Source organism: Physella acuta, unplaced genomic scaffold, assembly GCF_028476545.2.
Source record: "Physella acuta isolate Inbredline_101_S28 unplaced genomic scaffold, ASM2847654v3 ptg000370l, whole genome shotgun sequence".
In the NCBI taxonomy this organism is placed as follows: Eukaryota; Metazoa; Mollusca; class Gastropoda; family Physidae; genus Physella; species Physella acuta.
The window spans coordinates 103,382-121,319 of record NW_026731889.1 but is presented as its reverse complement, the minus strand read 5'-3'; the positions used below and the strand labels follow the sequence as shown (position 1 = coordinate 121,319).

At 34.0% G+C, this 17,938-nt stretch overlaps 2 protein-coding genes across 5 annotated transcripts; one reads left to right on the top strand and one right to left on the bottom strand.

Annotated features, from left to right (window-relative positions):
* Positions 1–1,579: 1,579 nt before the first annotated feature.
* LOC131941704 (uncharacterized) lies at positions 1,580–6,615 on the top strand. Of its 3 annotated transcripts, XM_059301140.1 has the most exons (7): positions 1,580–1,764; positions 1,830–1,871; positions 2,860–3,015; positions 3,396–3,442; positions 3,723–3,949; positions 4,516–4,945; positions 5,339–6,615. In XM_059301140.1, exons 3-7 carry the CDS (start codon positions 2,868–2,870, stop codon positions 5,603–5,605), a joined length of 1,119 nt encoding a protein of 372 aa, XP_059157123.1. In that variant the 5' UTR covers positions 1,580–1,764; positions 1,830–1,871; positions 2,860–2,867; the 3' UTR covers positions 5,606–6,615. The 3 variants fall into 3 exon arrangements, with proteins under 3 accessions (XP_059157123.1, XP_059157124.1, XP_059157122.1); XM_059301141.1 differs by lacking the exon at positions 1,830–1,871 and having other exon boundaries at positions 1,580–1,754; XM_059301139.1 differs by having other exon boundaries at positions 1,580–1,871.
* A 138-nt stretch (positions 6,616–6,753) lies between these two features.
* LOC131941703 (TBC1 domain family member 16) lies at positions 6,754–17,909 on the bottom strand. Of its 2 annotated transcripts, XM_059301137.1 has the most exons (14): positions 17,843–17,909; positions 14,504–14,737; positions 13,779–14,370; positions 13,236–13,504; positions 12,908–13,079; positions 11,847–12,008; positions 11,538–11,710; positions 10,973–11,140; positions 10,280–10,428; positions 9,968–10,102; positions 9,652–9,838; positions 9,197–9,294; positions 8,884–9,112; positions 6,754–7,755 (listed from the first exon to the last, which is right to left on the bottom strand). In XM_059301137.1, the coding sequence occupies exons 2-14, from the start codon at positions 14,696–14,698 to the stop codon at positions 7,564–7,566; spliced, it is 2,721 nt and encodes a 906-aa protein (XP_059157120.1). In that variant the 5' UTR covers positions 14,699–14,737; positions 17,843–17,909; the 3' UTR covers positions 6,754–7,563. The 2 variants fall into 2 exon arrangements, with proteins under 2 accessions (XP_059157120.1, XP_059157121.1); XM_059301138.1 differs by lacking the exon at positions 17,843–17,909 and having other exon boundaries at positions 10,973–11,137; positions 14,504–14,728.
* Positions 17,910–17,938: the final 29 nt, after the last annotated feature.

Sequence of the window (17,938 nt, the reverse complement as noted above, 5' to 3'; positions counted from 1 at the left end):
TTTTACTTACATCATATAACAATAAGCTGATAAAATAGTTTAAAAAAAAAACGAAACAAACAACTGTTTAATTGCTTAACCCTTTATCTACTGACGGTACTTAGAAGTACCACTTTAATTAAATGCCTGTATTATTTTTAATTTAATACGAATTTTAAAAATTATTGAAGTAATTAATAGTTCTATCTCCCCTGAGTCGCCGGTAGTCGGAGGTATCATTGTTTTTTGAAAATTACTGGTGTGGCGCCATTTTCAATGTCTTGCTATATCGGTAGTTCACAATTTGTCTGTACATTTCTCACATACGTTCTTGATTTCCCTTTGTTTTACCTTATTTTTCAAGTTTTCAACCCCAAATATTTTTTATTGGCAACTTCAATAGTCAGGCAAACGCATTTAACTTCTAGTTATACAATTTTAATCAAATTGTCTTTGTATTAGATCGATGTTTACAAGTGGACTTATAAGTACCGTCAGGGCACACGGTCATTTTTTAAAGATTTTTAGAAAATGGCAGATTTTTCTTATGTGGAGTTACATAAATATTGTCTTGATAATTAATTATCGAAATGTACTCAAAAAATGATATTTACAAATTTATAAGAAGTTTAGCTTACGGTTTACCTAAGAAATATTGTAATTACATGTTAATTTCTAGTAGTAAAAAATTAACAAGAATAAAGGTATCAGTTGCGGGCTCGTTTACAAGGTTTAGTTTGCTTCATTTGTATACCAAAGCCTAGTTCTAGTTGTAAGATTTAATTTGTTAGTTTTATTTACTGCACTAAACTGTCTTGCCTACAACAACTAGCATTTACGTAATGTATACATGTAGGCTAGTAATAGTCCATACTTCTGCATATAGTATTGATCTATATGGTAAATTTTAATCAGTAAACAAAAAAGGAGTATGCCACTACGGCTATCCTAAACACATTGAGCTCACTTCTATTTATGAACTTTGCACTGTAGTGTAGACTTGTCATAACATTCTAGTTGGCTACAATTATACTAGTATTACTTGTAGTTGCGTGCTGAATGACTAGGCTTTTGTTTGTTAATGCGGCTCATTGTACTAGCTATTGGAAGCTTCCAACAAAAGCATGTTCATTCCGGGAACCGTTGCTACACTAGAAAGACCACAGACAAGATTGAGGGAGCGTGACATGTCGACTACTTCAGCTGTGTTTGAGGTCTAAGATGTGTTCCAGTAAAAATCGTACTCAAAATATACTTGTGTGCTGTATTTATGTGTGAAAATTACAAAAATTGATTGTTATAATGATTGCCATGTTATTAGTTAATAAATTGTATCGTTTGTTCCTGTTTTGTAAAAAAAAAAATTTGAAAAAAAATTTCCTAGTTTACTGACGGTACTTATAAGTACCAATATCTGTTTGGGCCATTAAAAATTTATGAAACGAAATTTCCTTCGATATATGCTTTGAATGTGCCAAAAGCAATATAGTAACACATTGTTTAAGTAAAAATCTCATTCAGAACATAATTCCGTAAATAAAGGGTTAAGTTATTCTCCTATTATTGAAGTTTTCGGTGTTTAGTGTATGCAGAAGTTACTTCCTACTCCTAGTCAACATCTCAGAGGCTGAGAGTAGGCTTAGATCTAGAGATGTAGATGTACACCAACATTGGTGTTTAACATTGTAATGGCAATATGCAATAATCATTATGACCGACAGCCAAAATATAATATACAGATCTAGAGATCTACTCTAGTAACTCTGATTACTCTGGTACTACTAGGTTACTAGAGACTTTAGTAATTACTACTAATTAGTAAGTTAGGACTAGGAGGAAGACTAAGAAAGAGTTGAAATTGAAGACACTGACAACGACAAGGTCCCAGAAAAGTACGGTTATTGTCGGTTATTCATGAGTGTTGAAATGAGTCAATTAATCTGTCACACAATCACAATGTCATCATTCATCATAGATCTAGTAAAATCACAGCCTAATAGGCCTAATTACTAATTAATAATATTAAATAAAATGGTGAAGGGTAGCAAAGCAATTGGCTTAAATTATTCAAATTACTAATTTCAATTTGAGCCCATGCCCATTGCTTTGTTCAGCTCTAAAAATTACAATAAATTTAAATGAAATTTACTAGGGCCTATAGAATCTAGATCTAGTATAGAAGGATGATTTGAGCCCATTGCACAGATTAAATTATATGAAGGATGAACCCATTGCACAGTTATTTAATATTTAATTTATTTATTACTAAGTAAAAGTAGGCTACTAATAACTAAATCTAGAGATGCAGTGTAGTCTTGAGTCTGTCTCAGTAGCTTCGAAGGGGGGGGGGGGGGGAGAAGGAAGGTAGTTATCACTAGGCAACACAATTATAATTTATACATGTGCTTGGTATGTCACTATCATCATGTGACCTGACCTATTTAAATGAGATTTTTTAATATGGTTTTGAGTATATTTAACACACTGCAACAAGCACATCAGTCTGTGCAGGCCACGCCCAGGGGGTTGGTTCTGTTAGGATTATAAAGGATCGACACAAATATGAACCATATTGTTTAATAAAATAACATAGGCCTATGTTATTTTATTTGATTATACAAAGAGCCAAACTGGTTTTATAAAGTGTATTTATGTTGAAAATCAGCTGACTTGAGCTTACAGAAAATACTGGTGGAGTTGTAGGCACAATGTGTAGGGTGGAGGAGATAGGCAGAGCGTAACCTTCACTGAACATAATTGAACCTAATTGCTATAATATAATGTTTCGTTACTTTTGCTTAATTTTTGCCACTGCTTTTCTCTCACTGGTCTATGCTTATTTAAACATATCTAACTCTATCTTTTTTCCTTTGTGTTTAGGTCAAATCATGCCTATGGAAACTTCACTGCTCTTAAAATTACGACGTCAGTGGATTTCAATCAAAATGTCAATATTATATAGAAGATGGACACCGAAAAGACTTGTGATGGCATCATGTACAGCATTATTTGCTGGTTTAGCATTTTTATTTCTTTGTAGGTCACTTTTGAATACTTCATAATAACTGTTTCATCCACTTTGTAAAATACATTTTAAATTATAGATAAGAAATACAAAAGAGATTGATGTTGCATTAGGGCTTTTTAAAAATTAAATTGCTTTTTTATTTCTATGGGATTTATCAAGGGTGTATTAATAGTGTTCAAGCCACCCCCCCCCCATCTCCCATACATCCCTTTACCATGCCCTTATTAGCACTACATGGTTTTATATTACACTTTCAGTTGGACAATTTTAAAGTATTTCTCTTTGTTCTCATTTTAAAATTCCTTAAATACTTTGTTACTTTCAGTTCTATGCTATTTAACTATCTTTAGATTATGCCTAATATTTAAAAAATGTTTATTTTACACAGATCATCTGATATTTACATTAGAAATATTGCCATGGAATCCTTCAGTTGTATGTATTTTTAAATCTATTTAAGAAACGTACCATTTTTGAATTGATCAAACTAAGCAATCTCATAGGATAGCATATTATTGTTTTATTAGATTATTAAGAAAAAAAATGCACCATCCTACAATCTTGAAGCATAGTTTAAGTATAGCTCATTTCTAAAATAATATTGAATATCAGACATTTAAAGTCTTTTAAGCAACTTATTTTTATTAAAAGCATATTTTAAGTTAGAAAAAAATCATATCTCTAGTTATAGTCAAGGCTGTTATTATGATTCCAGGTCAAATGGTGTGACTATGAAAGTGCTCCAGATTATGTCTTTCAACCCGCCCCAGATGAAATAACAGTGGTCACCATGTTCATTGATCTGGGAGTGTTCAAGAAAGGTGAACAGCCATTGGCTTATCACTCTCCATACAAGTACAAGAGGTGGATGCGTATTTTTGGCAAAATGACAAATAGAGTGGTGGCTTACATAGAAAAAGATGAAGATATAGAATATTTCAAGTAAGTTTACTACCACTGGCTATCATTTAAATGTGATCATTTAGTATAAGTAACTTTAAGAAATTGATGTTAACAAGCAGGCTGATTATTATAACATCACAAATATAATTTCTTATTTTAGCTAGAATATTCCTTTAAGCTTGGTTTTTCAAAATAATAAAAACAGTTATTATCCATCATCAAAAGAATGTATTAACTCTCTTGACTTAAATGCATGTTTTGTTTACATTTTAAAAATGTAATCATTGTAGTATACATTGTTCTAACTATAAAAATTTAAGTTATTTAAATAACTTAAAAAATATGGTTTAAAAAGGGTTTGTTATGAATTCCATAATTAGGTTATCTAAGTCTAAAATTATTTTAATTTTATTTTAAAATGTTATCTAATTGGTATATAGCCTTTTATTGAATGTTGAATATCTTTAATCTAGGCCTAATTGATAAAGTCTACGCTAACTTTTCGGTGACTCCTAACATGATTGATTTTATTCATTAACTTAAAACTTAGATTATGCATGATTGATAAATAAAACTTGAGTAACAAATGTTTTTTCTTTCTGTAGGGAAGTTCGCTCCTGCATGCCTCCTAGTCACACTAAAGTTATCAAAATTAACAGACATGAACTACCATCTTTTAAACACCTTCCACAAATTCGAAGCATTTATCGCCAGCCATCTTACCCCAAATACCACCCAAACACAGTTTACCCAGAGTACTCATGTGCTATGCATGCCAAATATGATGTGCTTGAAAGATCTTGCATTATGGACTATTTTAACACTCCTTATTTTGCCTGGGTTGATGTTGGTCTGTTTCGTAGCTTAGATGGCACAGACTATCCATTGTTTAAACTTGTGCCACCAGACAAATTTAACCCCGAAAGAGTTGGATTCTCCCAAGCATGGCCACAAGATCCTGTCTTAACACCAGATTTTATTATGAAAAACAAGATGGTGTGGGTTTCAGGAAGCATAGTTTTAGCTGCTAAAGAGGTAGGTAACTGGTTGTCTACTTTTTTGGTTAGGTCAGCTAATATCATGTATGAAAAAAAAGCACTTAAAGACTAAATTTTAAACGTCTTAATAATTAATTATTTTAAGTTTATTTAAATACACATTTCATTAGTTAAGAAATATACCACTTATAATTATTGTTAAAATATGCATTTGAACACAAATTTCGAATTGAGACTTATTTTTATATTGCTTACATAAATAAAAAAAATGATCAGGCTTATTGTTGCGAGTTTTTGACATTTACTTCCACAAATGGTTAAAACAAAGTGTTGGTAGTTCTACCGCCTTGGTTCAAAATTAATTTTTTTGTTGCAAAGTATAGTAACAATTGTGCATGTTTGAATAGTTTTTTTTTTTATGTTTGCGCAGTATATGCTGAATTTTACCAGAGACTATAAGCTTGCAGTCAAAGAGCTCCTTGACCAGGGACTATCCAATACTGACCAGGAAGTCATCTATGCCATGTACTCAGCAAAGATGCGTAAGCCACATTATGTCAAGGTCAAGCCTTATCTCTGTCACCAAGGTCAGCTGGGCTTGTATGGTCCAGCAGCTCGTTATTTTTGTCTGGGGTATGTGTGTAAAAATGCTTGGGAGAAACGAGTTCCTCACATCAAAGATAAACATGTGACATGATTTTTTATAAATAACTTCAAACATTTGACATATGTTCCCTCCATCTCTGTTGAAAACATTCCTATAAAACTGTGGTTATCTTTTTGAATTATCTTATGTTTGCCAAGTGTAATGTTTTTCAAGTTTCTGTATATTTGAAAGTGATTCCTGTATATTTGGTGTTAAAATAGTAAATTTGTTGAGTTTAACTTAAGCATGTATCTAAACAGTATGTTTAGATGTTTTATTACCCAATAAATAACACTATTTTACATGTAAGACTGATCAAGTATTAAATGGGTATTACATTTTAGTAACGTTTGTATTAGTACTGGTTTTGACTAGTTTAAAAAATAAAGTAATTATAAATGTGAGAACCTCTACATTAATAAGACAAATTAACAGTTTACCATTTAGATCAAACAAAAAAAGACAAGATGTTTTTTTTTAAGGAGTGATTAAATTGTCAGGTTTTTTAAAATTCTTTCTTCTTCTTCGTTCTTAATTATTAGTGTTGAAGGGGATCGAGATTTATCTGCCAGTGGGTTTCAACTCGAGACTTTGTTCGAATTTATCAACCATGAACTTTTTGCCGACTCGACCACGCCTCCAACACAATTAAGCGTTACGTGTCAACTGGTTATGCGCCATTGAGGCCATTGACTCCGATTTCAGCCTGCTTTTCTTTTTTGGATTTGCTTCCATAGCCTTTGTCCAACCAAGAACAAACTACAAGGCAGCAGTTATTTAATTTTGGAGTAGTCTCTCCTAGAAGAGTGGCTGTTCCCAGCTAACGAGCCTCATCTGTCCGAGGGTTCGAACTCGAGACTTTTCGGTTTGGCAACCATGAGCTATACCGACTCGACCACGCCGACCCCTTTTTAAAATTAATTTTAAACTGGTAAATTTATGACTAAATCTATGTTTGTGGTCAAGAACTTTACATTCTTGTATTTGATTGTATATTGAATTTAAAAATCCATAATTGTTTTTTTACTTATCTAATGTAATTAAAATTATCTTAAATTTGGTGAGTGGAATCTTTTCCTTTGTCTGGTAAAAAAGTACCTTTTTTTGTGGTTGAATCATTTTAAAATTGTATGTCAATTGGCAAACTGAAATCAAGATTAACACAAGCAAATAATATGCACAAAAAGAACACCAAAAGAAACGGAATGCACATGTTTACTGAAGAAATAGTTCAAGCTAGATATTCATCTAAAGTAGAACACAACTGGGATGATCTCTCAAACAATTTCAAGTGATTTAGTTTTTTAATAACTGACCTGACTATTGTGCTTGTACATTAAAAATATTTACATGAATAAATGACTTAGGTGGTATTCATAGCGGCCATCTACTAGATTTATGCCAAGACTGTTGAAGACATTTCTGTACATAAATAAGTCGTCTGCTTATATCTATATTCAATTAAAACACCTTTGACCACAAACATAATAGATCCTCAACCAATACAACACAATACATGATTAAAAAGCATTCACAATAAAAAAATTGGAATTAAAAGGATATTGCACAAACTGAGGTAAACAAAAATAATCTTTGGTTCACTCAAATAAGTTGAGCAGAGTGTGGAACAAAGATTTCAATACTAGCAATGGATTGGTCCATTATGGTTAAAACAAGGTGTTTGTGGTACCAGTTGCTATCATCAAATTATGTGTATCACAGGACATCATCACCACACAGTGGAATCAATTTAAAAAAAAGAAAAAAAAGATGTAAAACAATTTTAAAAATACCAACAAAAAATTGGAAGTGACTATAATGAATAGAATTTATCTCATTAATAAAGTGACCAACTCAAAAAATTATTTAAAAATAAAACTTTGGTCTAGAAACGGTGTAAATGCATTTGATGATTCAGTTCAATTATTGCACATATGTAAATATTGTAATATATAATACAGGGGTGTAAACTCCTGATCTGAGCTTGATTTCCTGATATATCAGCAACTTCACTGGTCATCATAGATAGGAGAACTTGGTGTGCTGTTATACGAACAAACTTCTTCGCCAAGATGCCCAATGCACTCTACAGTAGGAACATGGCCACTGTCCCACATGCCAGCATTTACTTGGGAACACAGACCATGGAGTGTGCAAGGAATCTTCACACGTTTCCTAAATTCATGAAGTAATCCTCTTGCCTGAAAAACAAAACAGAACTTAAATCTCCACCTAAGTAAATTTTGCTCTAAATGTTTGATTTTAATTAGCAACTATTCCCAAAAAATTAAACCATTTCCATTGTTGCTGCCTCCTCTATTGTCAGGAACATAAAAGGAAACTCAAAATATAATTTGTGTGATGATGTAAGAAATAGGCCAAGGAGAAGAAAGATCTAGAATAGTGAATAATTTAAGTAGATAGCCATAGGTCAAGCAGGTAGGAACCAATAGAATAGCCTGACCAAATGGAAGCAAGATGACTAGTAACAGACCAATGAGTAGGAGGTTTAAGGAGTAGATCATTAACCCTTTGAGCCCGCCAGGCCGGTAAACCGGCTTCAACATTAGGCATATATGTCCGAAAAGCCGGTTTTCCGGCCCGATGATCTAGCGTCATATTCCATGCGGCCGGTATACCGTCTAATTAAATATAATTAGCGGAAGACTGACTAAAACTGCGCATATGTCTTTTGAGTGCGGGAGTATGATTTTAAAAATTGATTTCAAGTACGTTCTGATGCACGTGGTGTCAAGGACAAAGACTTGCCGAAACGAAAAAAAAAAGTTTACTGGTGCAAAACATGCTAATTTTTTCTTTGCATCGGGTCCGGCAGTGATAACTGTTTTGTAAGTTATCACACGAAAGTGGACTTCTGGCGATGAACTAGTATGGGCAGATATAAAAAATAACAAAACAATTACTAAATGTAAATTGGTTTCTTCTATGTTTTATCAAAACAATAATTATACGTTCGTTTTATACACATTGTTCTGTTCAAACATTGTAAAAAAAATAAAGAATTTCAGAATCTTGCTGCATTGTTGTTTGATCCTGAGTCTGGATACCAAATTTGGTCTGATTATCTCAAACGGTTCAAAAGTTATGGGCAAAGTTAGAAGCAGATAAGTGAAAATCGGTTTGGGCCTGGGAGCTCAGGAAATAGGAGAAATTAGGTCAGGGAGGCCAGGGCTCAAAGGGTTAAGTAGTAGGAAGTCATAGTTGAACAGTGAGGTAGCAGTTAAGTATATAGTAAAGAGTAGTTGTAAATTAAATTTTTTAATCTTAAAAAAAAAAAAAAACAACAACAAAAACTATAAGTAATTTACCTTTCTAAGAACAAGCCTGCCATTCATGTGCATAGCTAAACTAGAAAAATGGAGAAGAATTTCATCAGCTGGAAGTCTTTGTTCGACCACATCATCTCCGTAGATAGCTACAATGGCCACACACACAAAGAGATGGAAGTAGTCAGTCTGGTAGCGGGCCCAGCATGTCTCCCATATGCGCAGGGCATCACTCTCACAGAACTCACGCTTGAAGCACAGAAGGATCCACCTGTTGATCAAATGTCAATTCTCTGTATAAGGGACATTCTTGCAATCAGTATATTCAAGAGCAATTATAAGAAATGTGAATTACCTGTGGCAAAACAGCAGTTCCAAGGCATCCTGACCTAGAAGTTTCAGGTGGTAATGAAACTTGGGTAGTGTCACTCTTAACAGTTCCCTCAAATAGTTCTGTAAACAAAGTCTTTATGTTTAAGTAAGAACACAAAATGACAAGTTGTTTTTACTTGCTAAATTAAGTTAAATAACGAACTAAGTAACGTTTAGAACCTTATCCATGGGGCAAGTGAATAAGAGTTCACCTGTTTCAGTGACCTCTGGATAATAAGCGATAGGTCTATGTCCATCGCCTTCACTTTCCCTACCGTGAGTCAGGTAACCACCAGAGCTGGCAGGACTCAGGTACATCTTTGAGATTTAAGACTTTCGGGTTAACAGTCAAAATCTTTACCATTCGATCTTGCCTTCCTTTTCTATACTGAGGTGGCAAACTAAATGTTTCCTTAACATAAACAAACACAATCTCACCAACTGTTTATCCATGTCGCTATCCTTTGGGGAGCTAACAAAAATGGTCCTAGTCATAAGCCCAGAAAAACACCAGTAAGCTTCAGATTCCTGTTGAATGGCAGCTAAAACAGGGGCTAACAGATCTGACATTCCTTGTGTATATCCCATCAGTGGATTTGCCACAGCATAGTTGACAAGTATATTTCTAGAAACATAAAACACCATCATACAATTTCATAGTAAGAGACTTACTCATTGAAAGAAATATGAAAAACATTAGCAATACTTTGATTAAGATGATATTAAGCTTAACCTGATGAGATAAATAACCTACTTGAGCACCTCTATGTTTGGGTTATTGTCACCCTTGAAATAGGGATGTGATCTGTCAGTGCGCACTACATCTTTCTCAACAATGCACTGGATATTCCTCCAGAACTGTTGCTGGGTCTCAGGATCCATTGATTCTCTTAAGATATAAAACAAACAATAATAGACATGAATATTTTTTAAATGTCACAAAATAGACCACAACTAATGATTAATGCTCAGAAAAAGTTGCAAAAGAAAAGGCAAGCTGAGGTGGAAGCTGCGAGGAACATGTTTCAGATTAGACCATGTAAGAAAAAATGATTTAAAAAGGTACCTGAGCTTCCTGATATTTTGATATTCAATGTACTTGTCATTACGAATCTGTTCTCTTTCTTCAAAAGTTGATGTAAATGGGAAGTAATGTAGAAGAAATGGCCATACTTCATGTCTGATGCTTGCGTCTAGGCCACCAAAAAATATGGCCTGTAGCAGTCAAAGTTGAAAGAGATAGAAAAGTTGGACATCTACTAATAAAAAAAGATCAACTAAAATGTGACCAAAGAAGTGACTTTTCATATTTTATAAGGATTCAAAGAGCATATTAGATTTGCTGAAGTGCTTAACACAAACAAAACTGAATTAATTTTAAAACAAAAAAATAACAGAACATATTATAATTATATTAGTTTTAAAAACAAGCAAAAGATTATCATGTTTAAATCTATTCACAATGCAGTGCTCTCTCAAGTATATACCCTATAGCAGAGGTTTCAAAACCGTAAGGCAGACATGGCCTAAAGCTATGGGAAGTGAAAACTTAATACATTATTGTTCACTTCGTATTAATATGTCCACAAAACCCAGAACAAAGAGGTGCCAAGACTTTAGAAGGATGTGGAATGAAAAAACGTTTGGAAACTGCAGCTGTGTTAAGGCATTAGTGATTATACATTTTCTAGATCTGTTTACTTTTTTTAAGACAGTCATAATTGATCATAGCCATCACATTAAGTGTACAGATACACACCTTACGCAATTGGAAGACATCTTCAATGCTGCCGTCAGCTGCCATGTGTTCCTGCCAGACCTCATTGGTTACTTTAGCAAACAAATGTTCTTCAGGGTGACACTGATCATCAGATAAGTGGGGCTTCACCACAAGGAACTGTCTGTAAGGCTTGTCACCTTCACCCTGCTTCAAACAAACACTGCATAAGATCAAGTTACGATGTTTCATTTAAACATCTAGACATCAAAACAATATAAACATTAACTTTGGACCATAACCAATTGAATTTGAGAGCCCCCCGCACAGTAAAATAAAAAGTCAAATTTAAGTTTTTATGTTAAGTCTAATAAGCAAAATGGTAAACTACAAGTAAAGGCTTTCAGATGTTTTTATCCATATAGCTGGAGAATTCAGGTGTATTTCAAAACCTGCAGCTCTTTGGACTAACTATTTTCATGCTTACCATACCAGGAAAATAATATTTTATAAATTAAAAAAGATTTTTTATTCAAACAAAAATGAAGCAATCCTCCAGAACATAAAGACTGCCAGCTGACAACAGTATACACATCAATTAGCCTACCTCATCTATATTATGTGCAAACAAACTCCAGTCCTCAAATATTTCAGCCAGTTTGTCGAGACCTCCATTATGAAAGTGTAGAATCTTGTACTGACTTTCTCTGCTGGCTATAACAACTTGGCCTTGCGTACAAGCTCTGTCATTGTAAAATAGTCGCAGAGATCGCATCTGACCTGATGACATTCAAAGTTAGAAATTTACGACTTTAGATAAGTTTTCAATGTTTATTAAATAAAAGTACAAATGGTCCACATGATTCCCATCCAAGTCTACATGGTAGAACCCAAACAAATAGACACCAATTCCTACCTAAGTCTACAGAGAAGACCCCACACAACTGATCTCTGGCACTTCTCTTTTGGCCAGGACTGGCAGCAGATGTTGTCATTGCATTTTCTGGGAAGGTCAGGTTGTGGTAGCCAACAGAACTCCCTGGAGACTCAGGCCATTCTTGACCAGGTGAGTTTGGGGCTAGAAGTATAAAATAATTACAGTGTAATAAGATGCACTCAACATGAATGGTAACCTACCCAAATCCACATCTGATGTGCTAGTTGTGAATGAAAAAAATTCAATTCTAGTCTGATATAGATGTATGACAGAAAACCGACCTGAATCCCCTTCTAATGTGCAAGGTGTGAATGAAATAAATTCACTTCTAGTAAGATATAAATGCTGACCTGAATCCCCATCTGATGTGCAAGGTGTGAATGAAATAAATCCACTTCTAGTAAGATATAAATGCTGACCTGAATCCCCATCTGATGTGCAAGGTGTGAATGAAATAAATCCACTTCTAGTAAGATATAAATGCTGACCTGAATCCCCATCTGATGTGCAAGGTGTGAATGAAATAAATCCACTTCTAGTAAGATATAAATGCTGACCTGAATCCCCATCTGATGTGCAAGGTGTGAATGAAATAAATTCACTTCTAGTAAGATATAAATGCTGCCCTGAATCCCCATCTGATGTGCAAGGTGTGAATGAAATAAATTCACTTCTAGTAAGATATAAATGCTGACCTGAATCCCCATCTGATGTGCAAGGTGTGAATGAAATAAATTCACTTCTAGTAAGATATAAATGCTGACCTGAATCCCCATCTAATGTGCAAGGTGTGAATGAAATAAATTCACTTCTAGTAAGATATAAATGCTGACCTGAATCCCCATCTGATGTGCAAGGTGTGAATGAAATAAATTCACTTCTAGTAAGATATAAATGCTGACCTGAATCCCCATCTGATGTGCAAGGTGTGAATGAAATAAATTCACTTCTAGTAAGATATAAATGCTGCCCTGAATCCCCATCTAATGTGCAAGGTGTGAATGAAATAAATTCACTTCTAGTAAGATATAAATGCTGACCTGAATCCCCATCTGATGTGCAAGGTGTGACTGGACAAGAATCTGGACCTGATGTGGTTGATGAGGAGGAGGATGATCGCGACCTACTTTTAGTAATGTTGATGTCTGGTGTAATAGCTGGAGTATTTGGAGGTGGCCCTATACTTGCTGCCAGCTCAAGTTCTAGGCATGTCTAAAATTTAAATAAAAAAATACTAACATGAAAAATTATAAAACTACTTCAAAAATAGCCCTTGCTCATGACCTTTTTCAGATCTTATATGTAAAGTTGAAAAAAAAAAAAAACTATGTGTTCTTAAGTATAAATAAAACCCTAAGCTAACCATACCCTTGAAATGCCAGTAGGGGGAACAGGAAGACCATCGGAGCTATTGATCCCATCCAGCACTGTGTGGGCAGCCCCGAGCCCCAGGTTGGATGGACTGTTGGAGTCAGAGCTCAGGCTCTGCGTGTCAATATCTGTGGAGCTGCTCGTGTCAAACTTGCTTTCATTTCTGTTGATGTTGTTCTCTGTGATATTTTTACACCTTTCTTCTTCTTGCTCCGTGACCACCACAAGTTTGTCTCCCTGCAGCTCTATACTCACTGCCTTAACAGCTGTGAAAAATAAAAGTCTTAATGCTAAACTCTGTAAGCATATGGATGTAACTCAAATTATAAAAACTCACCTAAAAGAAAAGGAGCTTCATGCACAACTAAAGATAAATTATAAAGGTGCTCATAAAAAATGCTTTAGTTTAACAATACAAAGTATATCAACCATTAAAACTCATTTCCATTTAAAATTCACAACAACAAGTAGTTACTTGACATACAAAGAAAGCATAACAATCACTCCACCTTCATCCAAAAACAGCCTACAAATACTTACTTGTATCTCCTCCATCTTTAATCTTGGCATGAAGCTTATTTCTGTTGAGCATAGCAACAAGCTGTTCCTCAGAAGTAAGCTCATCTCTGTTAGGATCACTGCAGGCTCCAATGTTTTTTCTTTCTGCACCATTGAGATCATTGACGTGAATGCCCACCCTCGAGGGTTTCAGCCCATGCTGTAAATACTTTTCATTGTTCTGGAGATGGGTTTCATCTGTTCCAATACCTGAGTCAGTTTGTGATCTGTAGCTAGAGCTGTGCCTGCTTCCGCTTTCCTTTGAGACATCTTCTCCAACATTGGAACTGTCCAAACTAGGAGAGTCGTCTCTTGAATATACTGAGGTATCAGAGCAGATGCTTGTAGTGTCTGTGCTTAGTTTTTTACAACGCTGGCTTGAGTCTTGTGTGCTAGGGGAAGGGGAGGGAGTCAAAGTCACAGACTCATCTGATTTAGCAAATTCTTGTTTAGGGTTTCGACGTGGACTAGCTTTAGGGGTGCCAGATTTAATCGGGCTACTCTCAATACTTTGTGGATTTTTTTTCAATGTGGTGTTTGGTATCCATGTTAAAAGGAGAGTTGGTCGACATGACTGAAATGGTGATATCATCGGGTCAATATTAGTAATTTGTGACACCTGATAAAACAAATGTAACGTTTCTAAAATTACAGCTAACAAGATGTAATTCATAGGGCAATCAATTAATTTATTAACAAAGCACTACCTGACTTTGTTGAGCACGCAAGGTTAAATAACCAGGATGGTGTTCTGTCTCTAGCAGCAGTGATGCCGGGGGATGAACACAAACATTGTTCTTGCAATAGATGATTTCCCCATCTAATGGAGGAGGACGCAAACTGTCAGTTCCTCCAATACCTAATAAATTGCTAGCCTTTTTGAAGATATTACTGAAAGCCATTAAGGAAAGTGTCACATAGTCCTTCTTGCATTATGAAATCTGTGAAAATAAAAACAATTTAAAATGCTTGATCTAGTAAAGAGTATCTGTGCCATGAAATTTAGAATGCTTGACTATAAATAAATGAATCATCTGCCTTCCTATGCCAGAAATTTTTTTTTAAAACTAAACAGCTGGCTCAATTTCGAGCGCAATTCAAAGTTGCTGTAATATATAACTTACATGTTTATAACATTTATTTGCAAACTTATTCCTTGCTTTTGCCAAATTTAGCTTAACTCACATAACTGTGGTAACATTATATTTTAAGATTAATGACATCTTATTCTGTAGGCCTATCATTTATATTTTTATACTAAGCAATTTAAAAAGCATTTGTTCGTTTGCATTATTATTTAAATAATTCATGTTAAACAATAGAATAGGATATTGCTGAAAATTAAAATGATTTGAGTAGTATTAAATAATAGTAAAAAGAAATGGCATAAAACAAACAAAAGCATTCATAAGTTACCTTAAGAGAGATATGCTAGTATAGTTATAAGTATAGTAGTATTACTCGCTAACCCGGAGGCATGGTCGGTGCTAACAACAATTTGGCGTACACACCGGATGCATGATTTCCGATGATTTTTGGTCTTAGTTCCAGTGACCTTTTTAGAATTACTGTTTAAAATGTTTACCACAAGCAAAATGGCGGGGTTATAAAAACAAACCATAGGTGGCAGAGATATATATGCCAGAAAAGCATTTTAAAATTTGGTTTTGAGAATGGAGGCTAAATTCAAAAGTTGATTTCATTAAACTTATTAGAACTTTTAAAATATCAACGGTGTAGGCACAAAAATGAGCGAGAACGTAAAGCATTATTAGTTTTATCAGTCTAGGAAAAAATAAATAAAATATTGTGAACCTTTTTTTTACATAAGACAGCTATAAAACAACCTATTTTCTTTTCTTTTAAAAACCATGTGACCGCTATTTGGCTCATCACTATTGAGGAACTCTGGTGCATAGCCAATTTAAAAGTCGAACCAATTCATGGTTTGCCGTGGCCTCAAACGTAAGAGTGATGAACGTGTTGTCATGGAGAGGTGTGTTTGTCATGGCAGTGAGTGACAATAAATATTTAATTACATAATTTAGTTTAACAAACTTTTACTTCAAAATTAGTGCCTAATGGATTAAATATGGATGTCTATTATCCAGTTGTCATGTTTACATTGAAAATTGAGTAAATTTTAGATTTAGTGAGAAAATCTTAAGCATGCCAAATTTGTCCAAGAACACTTTCTTGATTTCACTGCGATTAAATGAGTTTTTAAAAAAAAAATGATAATTTGAAAATTATTTCAGTCCCTAGAATTACCTTGGAATTAGGCAAGATCTTTGGTAATCTGTCGTTTTATATACGTAAAATCGGCCGAGACTATTATGTGAAAAAAGGTGACTCATTACATGTTAGTAGGCCTAATTATTTCATTCATGTCTCTGTTTTTAAACAACTGTATTAAAACTTTTCAGTAATAAATAAAGACTAGCTATGTTTTCATCAGAAGCAACCAAACTTATTTACCTTAGCAGCCATCTTATTCATGTTTTTTTGGTACAATTATAGTTTGAGATTCAGGGGAAACCACTCTAATTTACAGATGGCCGCTGTTTATAGGCCTATAGCAAATCTTGCTTGCAAATGCTGCTGTTTTAAGTTAATTTCTGGCCTATATTGATATATTTAGCCATTGATTTTGGTTTACTTTTCAGTTAGGCCTATCTATTATATTTGACACAAATATATCACAAATATACTTCTATTAAAGCCTTAACAACGAGGCAACTTTTTCTCACATTACTAGCCTCTGTCGATTTTACGCACCTAAAACCATAGATTACCAGATTTTTACAATCTTATATTTAACTCACTTCCTCTGTCTGTCGTCAGTCTGTTTAGATCAAAACGGCCAAGCAAAATTGCAGGAACTTCTAGCTGACAAATACGGTTCGTAATTGGTACATGGGTCAAGACATGAAGACAATACATCATGACATTCAATTTGACTTAATTGGTCGCCTGATTAATTTTTTATAAATTAATAAAAAATTTGAACAGATTAGTAGGCAGTCTTATCCAACTACTCCACACATGAGACATCACGTTCAATAGGTGCGCAATGGTTTTTAGTCATGTAACTCTATTGTAAATAAAAACATGTAAAGTACTAAATAAAAATTTCATAAAAAACATTTTAATAACAAGCTTTTATGTAAAAATGCACTAAAAAGGAGAAAATAAATTATACAATACTATTTAAATAACTATAATTAGTATATTAGTAAAGGTATCCAATAGATACTAAAATACTATAGTGAACCACGCTTTTCTTTATAGTTTTTAGTGCATTATTACATAAAAGCTTGTTATTAAAACGTTTTTTTGTGAAATTTTTTTTTAAACTTCAAAATAAGTCAGTTGTCCGTATGTCAAGTTTTTGCCTTGATTTTTTAGTTTTGTTAGGTTAAAAATGAAAGGCCGATGCTAGCTGGAATAAAATACGCATGCGCAATGGAGAGAAAATACGACTTGCCTTCGCGGCGATGTTTTCGATGGTTTACAACCGCAAAACCCTAACCCTAATCACCTAATCCTATGGGGGCTATCCCTAACCATAACCCTCATTCTAGCCCTAACCCTAGCCATAGGTCACTGCACATGCGCAGAGCTATCTTTTGCCGACTAAGTGGAGACGTTGGGGAGAAAAATCTTCCGAGTAGTCACTTCGAAATTAAAATAAAATAGATCTAGATCTAGATGTCAAATAAGGAATACTTTAAAATAATTGAAAATTTCTAGAGTTCTAAATATTTAGAATTTAGATATAGAATCTAGATCTAGATCTAATAGTTAAGTAAATCTTTTTCTGGTTCAGAAAATTTTTCTGTTGTCACTGGCTGGCTTGCTGGATCAACGTTGCCAACTAGGATGGATGATGATTTTTTTTATTTACAACATAAAACCCCGACACTACTACACAGATCGCCATGTGGGGAGAATATACAAGCTTTTCCGTGCCACCATATTAATTAATATTTGGGTATGTTTCTGCAAAACGAGATTATTTCTAAAAAAAAATATTATAAATTCACCTAATCAATGAACAGAGGCCATCTTGATCTAAACAATGCACTGAATAATAAGCTGAATTTCAATTGGCTAAAATTCATTTCCTTTTCTTTTTCTAT